At 45.6% G+C, this 19,472-nt stretch overlaps 1 protein-coding gene across 2 annotated transcripts in view; it reads left to right on the forward strand.

The window, feature by feature from the left end:
• The window catches only part of LOC146547783 (lysine-specific demethylase 6A-like), a 35,207-nt gene that overhangs the window by 14,221 nt on the left and 1,514 nt on the right, over window positions 1-19,472 (forward strand). The window contains exons 3-29 of one of the 2 annotated variants that reach the window (XM_085265402.1): window positions 90-198; window positions 419-468; window positions 970-1,028; window positions 3,866-3,986; window positions 4,246-4,300; window positions 5,010-5,044; window positions 5,855-5,948; window positions 6,030-6,156; window positions 7,260-7,358; window positions 7,508-7,727; window positions 10,180-10,317; window positions 12,178-12,309; window positions 12,434-12,502; window positions 12,596-12,703; window positions 13,225-13,632; window positions 14,024-14,877; window positions 15,720-15,849; window positions 15,953-16,058; window positions 16,180-16,385; window positions 16,479-16,540; window positions 16,741-16,815; window positions 17,113-17,261; window positions 17,363-17,477; window positions 17,568-17,755; window positions 18,419-18,560; window positions 18,639-18,765; window positions 19,179-19,349. In XM_085265402.1, coding sequence (XP_085121528.1) covers window positions 90-198; window positions 419-468; window positions 970-1,028; window positions 3,866-3,986; window positions 4,246-4,300; window positions 5,010-5,044; window positions 5,855-5,948; window positions 6,030-6,156; window positions 7,260-7,358; window positions 7,508-7,727; window positions 10,180-10,317; window positions 12,178-12,309; window positions 12,434-12,502; window positions 12,596-12,703; window positions 13,225-13,632; window positions 14,024-14,877; window positions 15,720-15,849; window positions 15,953-16,058; window positions 16,180-16,385; window positions 16,479-16,540; window positions 16,741-16,815; window positions 17,113-17,261; window positions 17,363-17,477; window positions 17,568-17,755; window positions 18,419-18,560; window positions 18,639-18,765; window positions 19,179-19,349 — 4,149 coding nt within the window. The remainder of the gene's footprint in view (window positions 1-89; window positions 199-418; window positions 469-969; window positions 1,029-3,865; window positions 3,987-4,245; window positions 4,301-5,009; window positions 5,045-5,854; window positions 5,949-6,029; window positions 6,157-7,259; window positions 7,359-7,507; window positions 7,728-10,179; window positions 10,318-12,177; window positions 12,310-12,433; window positions 12,503-12,595; window positions 12,704-13,224; window positions 13,633-14,023; window positions 14,878-15,719; window positions 15,850-15,952; window positions 16,059-16,179; window positions 16,386-16,478; window positions 16,541-16,740; window positions 16,816-17,112; window positions 17,262-17,362; window positions 17,478-17,567; window positions 17,756-18,418; window positions 18,561-18,638; window positions 18,766-19,178; window positions 19,350-19,472) is intronic. The other variant, XM_085265403.1, reaches the window with a different exon arrangement.

A 19,472-nucleotide genomic window follows, 5' to 3' on the forward strand; every position in this document is an offset into this window, starting at 1 on the left:
TCTTACACCACGCTTCTTTTCTTTGCGGATGTGGATGTTTGCATGCGACACACAGAATTGAGCCGGTGTTATTTTTGTGTTCCCTCCAGGCTGTTCGGTGCTACGATTCACTCATCCTTAAGGCAGAGGGCAAAGTGGACCCTGAGTTATTCTGCCAGCTGGGCCACTTCAACCTCCTCTTGGAGGATTATCCGAAAGGTGAGTCATCTCTTCACCTGCACTCAAGTGGGTTATACGCTCTTTGTTTTTTTCCTGCCACTGTTTTGGTCGAATAAATGATTTCTATTTCAGCTGTCATGCCTTTTGAGTACGTTTCACATTTTTAAGCACAGTAGTTATTGTTCCTCTAAGAACAAACCTCTACAGCTTGCTGCTTGGTCATTTCCTCTCGTAAATCTTTGTTTGCATCTCCTTACAGCATTATCAGCATACCAGAGGTACTACAGTTTACAGTCAGACTACTGGAAGGTAAGACACGCAGGCCTACACGTTCACTTTCCCTTATTGTTTGTGATATTCTCACCTTCTTTCACTCTCACTCTAACACACACACACACACACATTTCCCACACATATACCGGAAGCACGTTTGGTCTCAGCTGGGTTAGATGTTGGCGTAAGATGCGGTTTCAGGTTTCATGTCAGTCATTTTCACTGTTTCCTGCAAAGTTGACACTTGGCGGTGAGCCTAAATTCTAGTTTTGTTTTTTGTTTTTGTTCTTTTTTATCAAATTCTATCAGGTGCTGCAGTGTTATATAATCAGTTAGCCACCAGTTTCTTTTTTCACCCCACTGACGTCTGATTTATTCTGTCCATTTTAGTAGCACATTAGCAAATCTTCACATAAGTTTAGTACCTTTTGGGTTGCTGTAATTTGGTAGGTTGATTTGCTGTAGTTAAAAAAAAAACCAAAACACTGCATTGTTTGGTAGCTAAATAATTGCTCACCTTTCTGTCTTTACTCCCAGAATGCCGCCTTTCTGTATGGCCTTGGAATGGTCTACTTCCACTATAATGCCTTTCAGTGGTGAGTGGCAACTTCTTTTTTTCATTATTATGAATATTATTTCTTCATTTGGATAGACACAGGGAGAGTCTGCTGAGATCATTATTATTTATGTAATAAATGCACTGTGAATCTCTTCTGGGGCTGTTCTGGATTAAAGAGAAAATCACATCGGGCTGTGGCAGAATGGTGGTAGATGGGGAAAATGTTACAATGTCACACTACATTATGCTGAGCATAAGTGGATGGATATCAGCTAAACAAGAAAAAATACTGTTGTTTCTTAATGTTTGCCTTTAAAAATTTTTTTACACTTTTTAAAAACAGATTTCATGTGGCTTATTGGACTAGTAGGCTGATAAGATACAGTAGTTACCTTGATGGTAGGTTTTGTTGTTTGCTATTGTGGGTGATATAACCTCAAAATTATGTCAAAATATTTCAAGGCAATTTGCAATAATCATATTTATTAAAAAAAAGCAAAAAGAAAATGAAGAACTAAACGAGGTTTCACAGGTGATTGTAGCTTGCGGGCAGCAGTTTTTATTAGTGCAAATAAAAAAAGAGGGGTGTTTTCCATCTTTGTTTTATAGTGAGCTGAACTTGTTAACACTAGATTCAGGCAGCAGCTTCAGAGTGCAGTAGATATCGGTCAAGCTGCGTTCATTTGCACATAAGTACATATGTAAACCAAAATAGCCACCATCAAAATAAAAGCAACAAAGTTTTTGTGATTTTGAGGATAAATCGCAAAAACCAGTAATCCATTCTCTGTTGGGGAGTTTATCAAAGTGTGTTTGGTGCCTGATGTAAACTTATTTACATTTGAATCCTAATTTCCCATTGCCCGCATGTGGGCCGTTCAGGGACCCGTTAGATGAGACAATCAATGCCATTTTCATGCCTAGATTATGGATATGCTTGTTAGCTGGATTTAGATAAAGAATGGTTTGCACCAATTTGTGAATCTATCAGCTACTCTGCTAACTCAGCCTCTGTGGACAATTTGTAAGTGTTTTAGGACATTTGAGGGGTGTACCACGAAGCCAGGTTAACGGGTTGACAAGCTGGGTTGAGCTTAAAGTCTGGGTTTTCTGAGTGAATAGTCATGTGATGCGTGGAACGTGCCTTTTTACATGAGCGCACACAGAGCCTATAGCAGACAGCCTCGCTTAACAGAGGAAGCCGATAACCACCTCATGATAACGGCATCATAAAACAACATCACCAGACAGCAGCCACTGCTTTTAAGATGTATCTCAGGAAATAAATCCCTCCTTTGTTCTCCACATGGACTGTTGACCTGCATGAAGCCGAAGAATGCCCATATGTGATTGGTCACTTAGTAATACTCTGTCTACAAGCAGGCTACAAATACTGCTCAAAAGTGATCCAATCCACCGACTGCTCATTTATTAAACCCACACCAAATCCGTGAAGTCTTTGGCAGCAGCACACCTATGATCAGTGTCAAGTATTTGAGCAATTTCAAATATTAAAATTAAAAATATTGGTGTGCTCTACTGATGCAAGACAGAAGTTGCATGCCTCAGAAGATGGCACTTTCAAACAGCAACAACGGTGAGCGCAACGATTCAAGGGAGTTATCCAAAGAAGCGTGCCTCTGTGATTACACAGCTCAGTTGTAGTCTGTATATGTTTACCAGCTGAAAATCTGCCTTTGATGGTGAGCTGTCCTATCTTGTTTCCATAGCAACGCCACGGCCAGCAAGAGAGACTCTGTTCTGGCTGAGTTGCCAATAAGAATCAGCTAAATTAGATTCTTCGAGATGCAGACATCAGCAAATCCAGCTGTTACCAGCTGCAGGCAAATTCCACTGAGGCGTTGTTTTCAACACGTGATTGTTTTCAGAGACATTTTTCAGATGTCAGGACATTTTTACCACTTGCTTCTTTTGTTGTTTCCAGTGGTACATCTAATGCACGTTTATCTACCATTTGAATTTATTTACCATCACAAATCATCATTATCTGACTCTCACTGGTGCCATTGAATGAAGCGGCCAGTTGAGAGCTGGAGAGCTAACTCAGAGATAATGGTCTTCTTGCACAGATCTGCATCTGCTCTGTTTACAGCCACTTTGGGCGGTTCTGTGAAGGGAGTAGTATGGTCTGTTGTAAGAAATCTTCAGTCTTTGGTCGGTTTTCTATTTGAAACGGTCTTTACTGCTTATTGAAGAGGACTCAGGGTGCTTTATATTGTAAGGTAGAGAGCCTACAATAGTAGAGAGAGAATCTGAACACTCAGGTGACCCCCATGAGCAAGCACTTGGTGACAGTGGGAAGGAAAAACTCCCTATAAACAGGAAGAAACCTCTGACAGAACCAGGAGATGAGACAAAGACGCACTGTGGAAGTGGTGAATGTGTGATGATGTAACCTGCGGCGCACGAAACGACCAATGTGGCGGGTATTGTGGCGGCTTAAAGGGTGTCCACACAGGAAGTAATGTGTCATTTAGGTCGCAAGCTGACATACTATTCGCATAGAAATGACTAATGAATTTGTTGATCATGAAATGTCATTTAACACATTTCCGGTCAGTTTGGAGCTAGATAGAAACCCTCAAAAAGCGTTAAATAAAAGCTTAGATTGCTTAAACTTTTTATTGTGTGTAACAAACAGGGTGCGTTCTCAGTTTCCAGGGAAGAAGCATCTTTAGTGTTGAGTAGAAGATGGCACGCCGGCAGCATGACTGGAACAAGCAGCTGCTGTCGGAGATCAGCTTTTGCTAATACCTCGAGTTTTTCTCTGAATCTAAATGTTTCTATTAATCACCCTTCTCTTTTTTTCTCCCCCTCCCCGCCCACCACCGCTTCCTTTTAATTCTCCCACAGGGCGATCAAAGCATTCCAGGAGGTGCTGTACATTGACCCGGGGTTCTCCCGGGCTAAGGAGATCCACCTGCGCCTAGGTCTCATGTTCAAGGTCAACACAGACTACGAGTCAAGCCTAAAGGTACGTGCAGCTTAAAGAGTCGCGCATCACTCTTGAACGAATCCCGAGAACCGGCGATGAAGCGAACAAAAGCAAAGGTGGATTTTGTCAACAGCAGCGGTTTCACACTTCAAGCTGACCTTGAAGCGTGAAACGAGCGAGCAGAGCACGACACAAAAAGGATGGGAGCTCCCATTCAGTGCCTGAATAAGCTGGCAGCTAGTGACAAATATAAGAGTGAATAAGTGATTGATTCTGTCTACTCATTTCTCTCTTACAGCATTTTCAGCTGGCTTTGATTGACTCCAACCCCTGCACTTTGTCCAAAGCTGAAAGTAAGCACCTTTTCTATTTATTTGAGTGTTATGTTATTAATTGTATCTAACCGCTTTTGTGAATATGCATCATTACTTTTTATTCTTTCAGCTCTCCCCTCCATCTTTTCTCCTTTCACCATCCTTCTGTACGCAGCGTTAGACTGGTGGTTTCGCTTCAGTCTACTTAGAGCACTGGAATTATTTGATATGCTGCTCCCATCTCATCTCGCCCGCCGTGCTACCTGTTACCTTGGTGATAGCAATATCCATTTTTGCCCAGGCTCCCGCTGTTTGCCTTTGCTTCTTTGTGTCCCCCCTCACTGCTTTTCTAACTCGCTCACATACGTAGCAAGGGCAGCCCCCATCTTACTCCCCACCCCCCTCCCTCTCTCTTTCTCTCGCTTGTTCGTGCTCTCTCTCTCCCTCCTCTCCACTCTCTCTCTCCCTCTCCATCTGCTGAGAGTCACTCAGGCAGCTTAGATCAGACACTGCAGCGCTCCAGACAAAGGAAGGTGCTGCCAGGAGCACAGCTTACCTACCTGCTCTGTTCATGTAGACTGGGCCAGCCTCGGGTTTCTGACACCTCTTTTTTATTGACAGCTCAGCACTACTTTCCAAAGACTTTTGGAAACACACTGAGGAGGGACTCAGTTTTTCTTGAAATGTTGAGTAACCTCTAACACGCTTGTGTTCTTGTCTCTCTCTCTCTCTTTTTTTTTTTTTGTAGTTCAGTTCCACATTGCTCATCTGTATGAGATTCAGGTAAGTGTTTGATGCTTGATTCGACCTGCACTTGAGCTCTGCTTGCTCTCAAGGGTACAAGACTAGATTTGCCCCCACCCCCCCATCTATGCTGAGTAATTGAGAAGGAGGGGGGGGTGTAAGTGCTGCATGTCGATAGAATGTGGAACAGCGAGGCGAATAGCTTTGACTTAGCGGTGTAAAAAAATAGCAGGGCGTCTGAATGCCGGGGATTGCCCTGTTTCCTATTTTCTCTTTTCTTTTTTTTTTTAAATTTGAACTACGTGCTGACAAATTGAGGACGGAGCAGGGTGCTTGAGTGGGTGGCGCGCGGGAGGGGATAGGAGATTACTCTCGGCCGATCGACAGGGTTGCCACGGAAACAAGAAAGTCTGTCTCCCCCTCTTTTGTATGCTGGTGGTCTCCCTCTCTCTGTCTTTATGTGGGTTTCATTGGCGAGGTACAGTAGCTCTCGGCAGCTCAGGGATGCGTTTATCTTTTTTTTTTTTTTTTTTTTTTTTCTTTTTTTATTATTTATTTTATTGTATTTTATTTTTTTTAATTGTGCTGTGTCAGAACACGCCGCTGCAGTGAAAGACCCCCGGCTAAATTAAGAAGGGTGGGAAGTGCAGTCAGCATGATTACTACATTCCTGTCTCCTGCTGCAGGTTAACAGAGATGGAAAGACGGCCAAAATAGCAACTATAAAAAAACTATAACTATAAACTAAAAGCTATAGGTCTACACTATTGTTGGTTTTTGTTTTGTGTTTTTTTTTTTTTACTTTTTTAATCCTTGTTACATTTCCTCTTATCCTTTTCCCATATCCAGAAGAAATACCGGGCTTCCAAGGAGGCTTACGAGAGCCTTCTGCAGACAGAGGATCTTCCTGCGCAGGTGAAGGCCACTACCCTGCAGCAGTTAGGTAAGGTTTTCTAAGGATATATCATAGTTTTGATATTTCTTAAAAACAAACACACAGTTGGGTAATTGGATATATTCCCAGGCTGGATGCATCACACGGTGGAGCAGCTCGGGGACAGAGGAAGCAGGGACAGCTATGCCATCCAGTGTCTGCAGAAGTCTCTGGAGGCCGACCCTAACTCTGGACAGTCCTGGTACTTCCTTGGCAGGTATGCTGCACACTGGAAAAACAGCCTACAGAGGATTGTAGCGTTTGATACTAGTGTGCTCCTTACCTCTGCTTTCCTGAAATAAAGCAATAAAATAATGGATTGTGAGGCTCTAAAAGCAGTGTGTGGGCTGTTTGTGTGTCCTGGACAGCTGAGCTGGACAAGCCCCAATTCCTTTCTGATTAGCTATTAGGTCTATGCATTAGTGGCTAATGCTGCTGGCTAGCTGCTCCTAGGCATGTATTTCCAGCTCCATATTTTTATTTTTCAACTTCATTAGAGTGGCTTTGCATGATTAGCAGTTAAAAATAACCCCCATTAACTTTGGGCTCCTTGTTCATACTCTGTCTGAAACAAGCAGTTCTAGCTCACTTTACTCTCCTTTTAAGCTACTTTTAATCTAATTGGCTCCCCCCTCGCAGACTGAAGAGCTTCCTTCTTTCCACTTCTTTTATTTTTCTCTTTTTGTTTTGTTTGTTTGTTGGTGACCACACACTACTCCACTGAGAATTTAGATTCCAGTTCAGCATCTATGCATGCACCCCGGGCAGCAGACTTGAAGCGAACGTCAGGACTAGAACAGGAGTAGCTACTTAAGAATTGGGTTTTCAGCTGTCAGTGTCCTCAGTGGAATAAAATCAAGGCTTAAGAAAAAGCATGGGAATTTGGGCTGTGTTGTAAAAGGTTTATTGAAGGTGAAATTTAAATCCATAGCTTGGCAATATCAGCACTGTGTTCTCTTTGGTGGTTGATCAGGGAGGTACATTCTTTTGGCGCATCATTTTGTGTATTGGTTGTCACTTTTTGGCCGAAAGCAGATTAGTAATGGAGGTGAGGAGAATCAGAAATTGCCACCACCACTTTACACAGAGGGCTTCATTTTCCGATCCTCCTCATGTTTTAATTTCCTTAATGACTCTGTGGGTGAGCCTTCTCTATTGCCATTGTCTAGGTGATTGAAAGTATTTGTTCTGTTATGGATCTGGTAACACCAGGTGTCAGCTGGTGTTACCCTTTAAGCATGTCAAAGGGTGGAATTTGTAAAGAGGAATGTATTTTTGGAATATTATTTCCATATCGTGACAGCCTTTGTCTTTCCACAGGTGCTACTCCAGTATTGGGAAAGTCCAGGATGCCTTCATGTCTTATCGGCAATCCATAGACAAATCAGAGGCCAATGCAGACACCTGGTGCTCAATAGGGTAACTTTTGTATTTAAAAGTAATCTATTACTTGTTTTCACAAAGAAAAATATTTAAAACCATTTTTTTCTGCATCATCATTATAATTTTTCTTCCCCCTTCTATCGTCATCCTCCCCTCCCTCTTCCCCCCTCTGCCCCTGTCCTCAGGGTGTTGTACCAGCAGCAGAACCAGCCCATGGACGCTCTGCAGGCGTACATCTGCGCCGTGCAGCTGGACCACAGCCACGCCGCTGCCTGGATGGACCTGGGCACGCTGTACGAGTCCTGCAACCAGCCGCACGACGCCATCAAGTGCTACATCAATGCCACTCGCAGCAAGGGCTGCACCAACACTGTTGCGCTAACCCACCGCATCAAATGCCTGCAGGTGGGTGGTGAGGAGGATATCATAGAAGAAGCAACCATGCAAAGGCTGTTTGGATGGGTATATGGCGTCAGCTGGATTATTTTGTTTGAAGAAAATTTAACAGAAGTGCAAAGATATTTGTCTAACAGCAACAGTGAGGTTTTCATAAACGGTTTTTCCCCAGGTTAGGCAGTCGAGTAGCTTTAATTGTAGCATGTTGAGATGAGAACGCTTACTGAAACTGCTGGTTGCGATTTCCTTCTTACAATTGCAGGATAAAGTTAGCGTTTTTACATTTTAGGGTCAAATCTGTGTTTCTGCATTGTGACATAAATATGATTTGATTTTCACACAATGCCTTTAAAGCAGATAAGCACATCCCAGTTTGCATATCTGTGAGGGGAGGGTGTCAAGTAACCTCGTGATTTCAGTCAGTGAGGTGGCAGTCAGGTGAGGTGGGGTGGCCTGATTTTATTTTCAAAACAGGAATCTGATCTTTACAACACGTCTTTGAGGAAGACAACTGTTGCACGAGGAACCAAGTTTTCTGAGAACCTTGCAAAAAGAGCTGTGGATGTTCAGCAGGCCAGAGGAGATTACATAACCATCTGAGAAGAGTTTGGATTCGACTGATCTGCAGTCAGACTGCTGTTGCCAGTAAAGAAGAATTATCCTCTATACTTCATAGTGTGGTTCCTGTGCAACCTGAATTATGTTCCCAGACTAACTTCTAAACAGGTTGAGCCTCCCATATTGGCTCATGTTCCTGAGTCCACTAACAGCAGAGCGCTGATTAACAGTAATATTAATGGCTGGCCTACAAGGAGAAAGCCACCGCTCTCCATAAAGCATACTGCTACCCATATGCAGTTTACTGATGATCACATGGGTGAGCCAGACAGCTGCTGGAACAATGTTTTGTGGACATAGGAGACTAAAATAAATTGTTTTGGTCAAAGAAAGGGAAACGGTGCATAAGACAGTGTGAAGCACAGCGGTGGTAGTATCATGATTTGATTCTGTTGTGATGTATATCGGCCAAGATGGCTTGTTCTTCCTGACACATCCATCCCATTTATCCAAGCTTGGGGCCGGCTTGTGACCTCCTGAGGCTGGGTTTGTCTTCCTGTCTTATGCAAAGTCAAATAGAAATGCTGTAGAAGGGCCTGAGGAAGCTCACCAGCATCTTGATTACATTCTTTTTAATGAAATAGTTTAAATTTCCTCCAAGCTAAGCCAGACTGATCAAAAGGCGAAACCGTTAGCTGCAGTTATTGCTGTAAAAGTGGCTCACAGGCTGTTAAGAGCTAAGGCTCAGTGTTTCCCTCCTCACAGATATGCAATACTGGATCATCTGTATCGAGAAATGAATGGATGTCCAAGTTGAATGTTTTCACTTTTAAGGTATTTATGTGGAAATGAGGAGAATCTTTTTCCTGTAATTGTAAGTGCTCTGTGAATAAGCATCATTGGGCTTTATGTTTTTTTTCAACCAATCAAAAGACGTGTAACCTACTTTATCCCTGATTGAAGTTTGCTTTAATTTGTTGGAGCTGCTCTGGGGTTCACCGGAGTTGTTTGGCGTGGCTCATGCAGATAACGGGCAGAAAACAGTGCAGTGAACGCCACAGACACAAAATGATACCAGTGCAGGCTTCGTAGTAGGCTCCCTTTAGCATTAGTAGCCTCTCCCTTTTTCTGAACCTTCCTAATCCTAAAACTCCCTTGCACTTGGATAGCAACGCATGTGGTTTCTAAAGGGCTCTTCTCCAGTACCTTAATCTTCTTCTCTGCCTTTTGCTGTTCTTTACCATCCCTTTGAGGTTTAAATGAAATCATTCCTAAGGGATGCGATTAGACAAGCACAACAGAGACTTCGGAGGTCAAAGAATAAACCTGCTACACCCTTTGAGAAATAATTAGGTCTCCTTTTTACGGATTTCGAGAACGATTGGCGCTAACGACAGCTGATGTTAGCTGAGCGAAGTGGCCCTCAGCCCTCCCGCAGATTTAAAACCTGGGCGACCCCACATCTCATGCGTTAATTTATTCATCTATGCTGTCATTTTTTCCTTTACATATGCATGAAGGAATGTTACATTACCACCCAGTTTACTATAGCATAATTTCATGGCATTAAGACAAGCTCCACTGGCTTGTTTTAATGGACACTGTGACTGTGTTTGGGATCACTGTTGCTGAATGTACCTCCTCATGTTGTTAATGACATGACTGTAGGGTTGAGTTAGCCAGACCAGTGCGAGTTGGCATAATCACTGTCAGATTCTCAACTTGGCTTCACTTGTTGTTTTATTTATTTATTTATTTTTAACCTCTGCCAACTTACCATTGCTAATCATTTCTTTGTTTTGAGGTCATCGTTTTCAAAAAAAAAAAGTAAAAAAAGAAAAAGCCTTGTATTTTATTATTTTTTTTATTTTTATTTTTTTCACGTCGTTCTCCATTCCCCTAGGCTCAGTTGAGTAACCCCCAGCTCAGTAGCCTACAGAGTAAAAGTAAAATGCTCCCTCTTATTGAGGAGGCATGGAGTCTGCCAATCCCAGCTGAGCTAACCTCCAGGCAGGGAGGCCTGAGCAGTGCACCACAGCAGGTGAGAGACCAGATAGAGCAACTTACCCCACCCACTCCTCCTTCCTCCCCTCTTCTTGCCTCCCCCCGCCTCCTACCTCCCCTCCCTTCCTCTGAGTCCAAACTCAGACACTTAGGCTCTCAAACACACACGCACACACCCGCAGGGCAGCACACACGCATGCACTGTCGTACATAACGATGGGTAACGCTTGAGCTCAATAACAAGGCGACCCCTCAAAATAAAAACGCCTTTATTTCTCTGCTGCCCTCACGATTGGAGACCTCGACTGCATTCCGAGTCTTCTTTTGTCGCAGCTTATCGCAATTGGCTACTGCTAGAAGCTCACGGGGTCACGGCCGCTTCACAGCAAAACCGAGCCAAGTGCTATCCATCCGCTGCACTCCCTTCTCCTTTTTTTCTTTTTTCTTTTCTTTGTTTTTTTTGGCCTCCAGCAGTCACATGGCTTCACCCATCACACTCAGTTTGATTCAAAAACCGAAAAAATCCGATAAATGATTTTTTTTTTCTCATTATTTTTCCTTTTCGATTTCTTCTTTTAATCCTTTTTTTCCTAAATCTAACCTGGTATTCGGGATTACACCCCACCCCTAGTCTCCTCCACCCCCCCTCCCTCGTCATGATCAGATTAAAGGGCTCTAATTAAAAGTAAAGTGGCTGTGTTTCTACTTCTCACACACACTTTGCCTCTTTCTTTTTTGTTTGATGCGTTCTCTTTTTTTGTTTTGTTTTTTCCCTGGTGGGGGCTTTTCTTCACCCTGCCTCGGTGTGATCGGTGAGGTCGTGCTGCCGTAGACTGTCCCCAGGCTTCCTATTGGCTCTGTTCGTCTTCCTCCTCCCCAATACTCCCTTTCCTCCCCTTCCCTCTTCATTAGCTGACCTAGGCACCTTGCAGTGTTTCACCTCCACTTCATTTAAACACGTCGGTCATGCAGTAGATAGCCGTAGCTCTGCTATGTCCGTGTTTGCGTGTGGTCGTCGTTGTCGGAATGTGTTGATCTCTTAGCAGCCGACGTGGCGACACTCGACTCGAGCGCGAATGAATTTGTTCGAAATTCTTCAGATGAGCCGATTTCATTGGGTCAGGTGTGACTTTATAGCCTGACGCTCAGTAATAGTGATGATAATGATATTAATAATAAACCGAAGCTGCGTTTTTGTCATCTGGCTTTGTTTTTAACGCAGCACGCTAAAACGATGGCTTGTTCCGCAGGCCGTACAGTCACATCTGGCTCATGAGCTTTCTCCAAACTAATATTAAAGGCTGTCAGTGTGTGAATGCTTTGTAACCTTTGGCTTCCAAGGTCGAGTTATGCCACTGTGTCCCTAAACAGCTGCTACTGCCTTGCAATGTCTCGCCAAACTTGGGAACATACTAAGTCTTTCCCATGAGGACAGTTGGAGCGCTGTAGATGCTGTTTGGTTGTAGCCTCTGTACGTGTTTTCCCAGCTTTCCTTTAAACAGGAAAGATAACCTGGAGGGTGTTGCTGTGATTTGACGCAACGCCTTTAGACACACAGGAATGTTTTGTTTTTTTTGTTTTGTTTTGTTTTTTTGCTTTCTGTCATTGAAGCTTTAACGCAGAATCACATTATTGCTCTCCCTTGTTTCTCTCTTTCCACAATCCCCATCTCCATGTCTCCATAACCACCTCTTTCCCTCTTCCTGTTCTTCCTGTTCCTCACGTACCCTTAACTTTTTTTCTTTTTCCACCATCTTCTTTCATGACTTTCTTTTCGTCTGGCTCTGCTCCAATCCTCTTTGTTTTACCCATCCATTTATATATCTTTTTTTTTCTTCTCCTTTGATTTGTTTCCCTTTTGCCTGCGCCTCTCCCTCCATTATCCCCCTCCCCACAGGCTTGTAAGCCCAATCACAGTGCAGAGGGCGGGGGCTCGGGTCAGTCTCTGCCTCCTCACGTGGGCTCGCTTGGCCAAGCGGACGACCAGTCCTGCCCAGCCAAGAGGAGGAAAGCCTCCGGTCCTGCCAAGGTAAATATGGCAGTTGTTTCCCTCGTAGTAAGCAGAGTTTACTCAGAACTGAACTGGGGTGGCAGAGGCGGTAATTCCAGTTTCATTCACCTTAATACAGCTTCTTTTTGTTTTTTCACCTCAGGGTGATTCATGGGCCAGTAATCCAGCACAGCCAGTCCCCAACTGGTACCTCTCACCACAGAAATTACAGGTTAGCAACATTTTCATCTATTTATCTTAAAAAAAAAAGGTCATCATTATTTTTAGGTGTCACATGGTTCTCACTCTTTCTGTCTGTCTTCAGATGTTGGAACAGTTACGGAGTAATCGGGCCAACTTGAAGCCGCCGCAGCTCCAGATGTTGGAGCAGCTGGAGGCTCAGCTCGCCATAATGCAGCAGCACCAGCACCAGGTATTGAACAACTTCTAGCATATTCAAAGTGATGAACAGCATCGCTTTTCCCTTTTTGTCTTGAATTTATCCTATTAGTTTACAAGAACGCTGCAGAATAAACGTGAGAAATTCACAGCGAGGGTCGGGTGAATGTTTTGGGTTTAGATCAGCACTGACTCTGGTGCTTCTATAAACACGGTAGTTAAAGGCTTTAAACTGTGATGGCAGAGTAAATAAACTCACTAATCCAGAGTGGGTAAACACTGCCTGATCTCCAGCCCCACAGCATTATTCTTAAATCACTCTAACGGTGAGCTGTGGCATGTTGAGGCATTAACCCGTCGCATCTTGTGCCAAACCACGCATCAGTGGTGGAAGGTTTCAACACTCAGAGGTGAATGTTTTTGTTTGTTTTTGTTTTCTCCTGGCTGCTTCCATGTTTGTCTCAGCTCACCCGTCTGGTTTTTCAGATGTGATAAATCACTCGCCGGCGATTATGATTGACAGTTTCAAAGTATTGTTTTATTTTTCTTTCACAGATGAGACAGAGCGCCTCAGGAGGTCAGGTGCGCCCATCTCTCCCCAACGGCCCCACTACCAACTCCCTCCCCTCCCCCAACCCCAGCCTGCACCCCATGCGGCCCCACCTGGGACCCCACCGGCCACCGTGTCCGCCTCAGCCACTGGCCAACGGGCCCGTGGGCTCCGCGCCGCACGGACACTTGGACCCGCTCCCCGCGGGTGACAGTAGTAACAGTAGTAGTAATAGTAGTAGTAGTAGTAGTAATAATAATCAGCCAGGGCCCGCGCCCACAGGACCCAACGGAGACGTGCCTTACCTGCAACCTGCCGGCAGCGGCGGTGCAGCACTGCTACCTCACACCTGCACAAACACGCAAACACAGGACGCCATGCCGCGCCAGGCCCTGCACCTAAACTCCTCTCAGGTGAGACGCCTCACTGATGGGCTTTGTTCTCTTTTGTTTTTTATTCCAGCGCTGGTGACGGTGCCTGCTCTGCTCTCAGCTGCCGTGTTAAGTAATAGATAAAAGCGTGATTTAATCCACAGAGCTACGTTCATAAAAGCTGTCAGAAACCATTGACATTACTTACATTTTTATTCATTTTAATTTGTATTTTTATTGAATTCATTTTTTCTACGTCTGTTTTCTATTATTATTTTATACACATGTGACTGTGCATCCACATGGGCACATTTCTGGCTCTGACACAGAGCCTGTATAAAAGCCCAGCTTACACATCATAATTACAGCCACACGTGTCCATGGTTACTGCCTACGAGTGCACTTCCTAACAGCTGTGCTCTTTTTCCTTCAGGGGCTTCAGAAGGGGTCTGTTCCACATGGCTCCAGCAGTGAGGGGACCCTCTCTCACCCCGAGACCCCCAACTCCACCACCCTCGCGCACCCCAACAATCAGGTTGGACATTCCACTAATGCCCCGTCGCCGCGGCCTCATAACCACCTCCCATCCCCGCCCTCCCTCCCCCACTCCTCTACCTCAGGTGGAGCAGGACCCAGTGTGTCCGCTACCAAAGATGGCAACGCCACAGCCGCGTCCCTCGGCAACGGCAACTCTGTGGTCAAGACACCGTCGCCGCTGCCATCAGCTGATGGCAAAGCAGCGCAGGGGGACGGCCTAGCCAATCACATCCACTCGGATGGCGGCAAAGTGGTAGAAGGCGGCGACAAGCCGAGCCTTAGCGCAGACAATCCTAGGCTATCTGCCCTGCTGGCAGGGGGGAAGGGTCCAGAGGAGAGCGAGGGGCCGTCAGAAGGGACTGCGCCTGCGGCATCCACCACCTCGGATCCCCACAAGAAAATCAACAACATCCACCCGGCCGTCCTGCCCTCCACCCCCCACGCACAGGGTAGCTCAGCTGCCTCCTCGCCCATCTCTGCCATATCCACCGCCACACCTTCACCCAAATCCTCAGAGCACACCCAGGCATGTGGCCACAGTCCTGCTGGCACCGCAGCCACTGCACCCGCCGTCAACGGCAACAGCAAAGGAGGTATTTCCGAGGACTCCCAGAGCCCGCTGAAGGCTGAGCCGCCTGCCGTCACCAGTCTCAAAGCTACGCCTCCGCACGGACACAGCTCCTCGTCGTCGTCATCGTCGTCTTCAATATCCATCTACCCCAGCTCCACAGACGTGCTGAAGGCCTGCAGGTGAGAAGCCTCATTGTTTTTCTTTCACATTATGGAGTCTTGCGGATGCACTCAGACAGCACGCTTCTTTCCTCTCGTCAGGAACGATCGCATTGGCGTTGTTGTTGTTGTTTTTTGGCGCATGCACAAAGAACACGCAGTCAGGCTGCGACAGGGGCTTTAAGTGCATTAGCAAAACACCAGTTTTCTGGCATCTTACAAACTGAGAGTGACTTAGAGCTGAGTATGTTCTGGCAAGAACAGCACTGAGTTAAGTGTGTTTGAGGTACTAATGGAAATGTGCAGCTGCTCCCGTGTAAATGAGAGAAAATGCGTGTGCCTCACTCAGCTAATTTAGTGCTGAAATGTAGCGTTTAAGGGTTTTCAATTATGTAACCTAATGTTTGGAACATGTCTGGAATGTTCTCCAAAGTCGTAGCAAAGTTTAAGACCATTTTTTTATTTGCTGCCTGTGCAGAATGAGAGCAGGATGGCCGGGCTGTGTGGGTTGTTTTGAGCATGTCTCCTCCCTGTGGAATTACAGTGTAACTGCAGTACTAACAGCAAATTATTATGTAACTGTCAACAACACCGAAGAAGGCTACTGGGCAGTCTTGTTGCCATGCAGATATTATTCAGTTAAACGGAGCCCTTCATGTGATTACAGACCTTCCATCAAGTGGAAATAAATGGTTTGAGGTTTTGTTTTTTGTTTTTTTTTAGTTTACATTTTTTGTATTAAAATGTGCCATCACACCTTGCAAGGTTCTAATGATACCACTGATATTGCTGAGAAGGAATTTGAGAGAAGTGTTTGCATCACTGCTGTGGCTGAGGAGGTTTTGTGTGCTATGCATGTGCAGAAACCTGGGGAAGAACGGTCTGTCCAACAGCAGCATCCTCCTCGATAAGTGCCCCCCGCCACGCCTGCCACCTCCACCCTCACCAGCCCTGCCCAAAGACAAGCTCAACCCTCCCACACCTAGCATCTACGTGAGTATTAGCCATCAGCAAAATAAGTACATTTTAAATTTCTTCAGTTTTTAGCGCCCGAATTAAAAAAATAATTACTTTCTGTTTCCTGTGGCTGGACCAGCTGGAGAACAAGAGAGATGCTTTCTTCCCCCCGCTGCACCAGTTCTGCACAAACCCCTCCAACCCCGTCACTGTCATTCGAGGACTGGCTGGAGCTCTCAAACTGGGTAAATGGCTCCGTTACAAACGTGTGTGTGTGTGTGTGTGTGTGTGTGTGTGTGTGTGTATGTTTGCCGTCACAGAGATGATCGGAGCTTCATCTGTGTGCGGGTGTGTTTCTTCACGCAGACTTGGGTCTGTTTTCCACAAAGACGTTGGTCGAGGCCAATCCAGAGCACCTGGTGGAGGTCTGGACTCAGCTCTCCCAGCCCGCCGATGAGAACTGGGATCCGACCGGCACCAAGAAAATGTGGCGCTGTGAGAGCGCCCGCTCCCAAACCACCATCGCCAAATACGCCCAGTATCAGGCCGCCTCCTTCCAAGAGTCCCTGCGGGTCAGTTCCACTTTGCCTGTCACTTCAGAGACTGTAGAGAAAGATTCAGCTCGACTATAATCCTGAACTCACACTTTTTTGGTTTGTTTGCAGGAAGAGAATGAAAAGAAGGCACTAAAGGAGCCCTCAGACACAGAGCCAGCGTCAGCAGAGAGGTACCTATCAGCGTTCTTTAATAAAGACCCAGGTTTAATTATTTTGGCCCTGTTACAAAATCTCCAGGCTCTGATTTTTGTTCAGCTTTTCTCTGGTTTTCTGCAGAAACATAATGCAGAACATACTGAACATATTTTCTGCGAGTGATTATGGTCGTACTCTGTGTGTGGCTTATTGGGAATTCTCTGTGTGTCTTAAGTGCTGCCCGCAAAAGAAGGGGACCTTTGAAATACATCAAGTTTGGAACCAACATCGACGTGTCGGACGAACGGAAGTGAGTCTCATCTCAAAGTCTCATCTGCCTTTCATAGCTTGTCTCTCGAGAGTGTAACCCAGAAAAAACAGAGCTGCCTGTGTGAGAATCTGTTTGATTTCTTTGCTGTCCCTGAGTTAAAGTCTGAACTATTTGAGCAAATTTCAACCAAAAATAAGAGAACTGCTCATCTGAACCATGTTAAACTTGGCACTGTGGACACGTACGCAGCAGTACATCTGCCTTATTATTGTTGTTGTTATTAATACGATACTTTAAACAGTTTGAGTTAAGCACCGCTCTCGTCTCACCTGCCAGGTGGAAACAGCAGCTCCAGGAGCTCAGCAAACTCCCAGCCTTCGCTCGAGTGGTTTCCGCCGGCAACCTGCTCAGTCACGTGGGTCACACCATCATGGGTATGAACACAGTCCAGCTCTACATGAAGGTGCCTGGGAGCCGGATACCAGGTCAGCACACTAACAAGAAATTATGTCTAAAGTATTCATTTAGTTATTTATTTTTGAAGTGGTCAAAGAACATTTGTTCCCTCCCCCACCCCCCCACCCAGGTCATCAGGAACACAATAACTTCTGTGCCGTCAACATCAACATTGGACCAGGAGACTGTGAATGGTTTGCAGTACCGGAGCCCTACTGGGGAGTGATGAGCAACTTCTGTGAAAAGTAAGGAGCTCTTTATCTTTCTCCTCTCGTTCTCTCAGCTTATACGCACGCGCCTCCCAACCTCTCTTCTCAAACTCCTCCTTCCTCCAGGAACAACATCAACTTCCTGATGGGCTCGTGGTGGCCTAACCTGGAGGACTTGTACGAGGCCGACGTGCCCGTCTATCGCTTCATTCAGCGCCCGGGCGACTTGGTGTGGCTTAACACTGGCACAGTGCACTGGGTGCAGGCTATTGGCTGGTGCAATAACATCGCCTGGAACGTGGGACCTCTTACCGGTATGAAGTCATAGAGAGCATATTTTCTCTTAATAATAATAATAGTAGTAGTAATAAACCTTTTTCACCCACAGTTATAGCTCAGAAGCACTGAGGTGTGATTGAAGGGTTCTGATCCACAGCCGGGTTGATTTTATTTTCGCCGCCAGAAGGAAAATCTAAAGCAGCCGTTACACTCCGCCAGAGTCCGCTGACAGAAAACGAGCAATTTTACCTCCAAAGCTGGAGTTTATGTACTCGTGTTTCTCCTATGAGATTAAAAATATAGAGGCTGGCGGCTTTGAAAACAGCTTTTAACCACTTTTAAACCCGTCGTTACCCTTGACTGAGGCAGGCCTCGTATTTCAGGCCATCTCTCTGCTAAACATCTGTTACTGGAAAAGTCTCTATTTGCTCATCAGCTGGGAGCCAAAGTTGAGAAGCATTCAGAATATGAATACATTTGTGATGCTCTGACCTTTCTCCGTAATGTTTCCCTGCTGATTTTTGCCCTTTTCAGCTGATTAACGAGCTGACTGCAGCGCAGTTTTAAATCCACGTAGTCTGTGTGACTGTTTATGCTTACGCTGACTGATGAAGGGCTCCTGGCTGTCGGCATCCCGTGCGTGTCTATGTCCAATAAAGTCCAGAATGTTCTCCTAAATCTTTAAACTGCTCTTTCAGCTCACCAGTACAAGCTGGCTGTGGAGCGATACGAGTGGAATAAGCTCCAGAGCGTCAAGTCCATGGTTCCCATGGTGCACCTCTCCTGGAACATGGCGCGCAACATTAAAGTGTCCGACCACAAGCTGTTCGAGATGATCAAGTAAGTCGCGGGGGCTTCTGTGGCTTCTTTTTTTCCTTTCTTTTCCACCCATCGCTGACGCCTCTGTTCCCGTCACAGGTACTGCTTGCTGCGGACGCTGAAGCAGTGCCAGTGGGTGAAGGAAGCCTTGGCGGCAGCCGGCAAGGAAACGGTGCTGAGGCCGAGGACCAGGGACGAGCCGGCCCACTACTGCACCATCTGTGAGGTCAGTGAACAACACCGGGAACATTGCAGCACCAGGGGTGTGAATTTTAACAGGATGTCACATTTTTCTGGCTTTGCAGCTTTTTCGAGTGAAAGATAATAGTCGTCGGCGCAATCGTTCCCACTCACATCCTGAATATTACTCTGCACCCTGGATTGTTAGATTAGAGAAGTTTAGTCCCTTAACTGTGTGTTTCACGTGTGAATTATAAGCATGTGGCTCAGGTAGGTAGAGCAGGTCGTCTGCTAATCAAAAGGATGATAGAAGAGGATCATACTTTCAGCTGCTTTTTTAGAAAAGCTTTCCATTAAGCGTCTTTTGTCAATTGCTGTGATAATCGCAGACAGTTGCAAGAGAAACTCAGCCTGTGGATTTAGTTTTGTAACGCGTGTTTTTGTGTGTGTGATCCACAGGTGGAAGTGTTCAACCTGCTGTTTGTGCGCCGCGAGCTCCTGTCCAAGAAGCAGTGCGTGGTCCACTGCCAGGATTGTGCCCGAAAAGGCAGCGCCGCACTGGACGACTTCGTGGTGCTGGAGCAGTACAGGATGGAGGACATGATGCAGGTCTACGACCAGTTCACATTAGTAAGTCGTTAGATTTGTCAGTGCCCCAAAGCTCATATCACTACTATTTACACACAACCGATAAGTGCCATCTTATTTGCCGATAGCTGGCCAGCAGGGCCGATATTAGCCCATATGAAACAT

Source organism: Mchenga conophoros, linkage group LG23 (genome assembly GCF_057382185.1).
Source record: "Mchenga conophoros isolate Kocher_MC1m ecotype Shallow Benthic linkage group LG23, M_conophoros_male_GT1.1, whole genome shotgun sequence".
NCBI classification, from domain to species: domain Eukaryota; kingdom Metazoa; phylum Chordata; class Actinopteri; order Cichliformes; family Cichlidae; genus Mchenga; species Mchenga conophoros.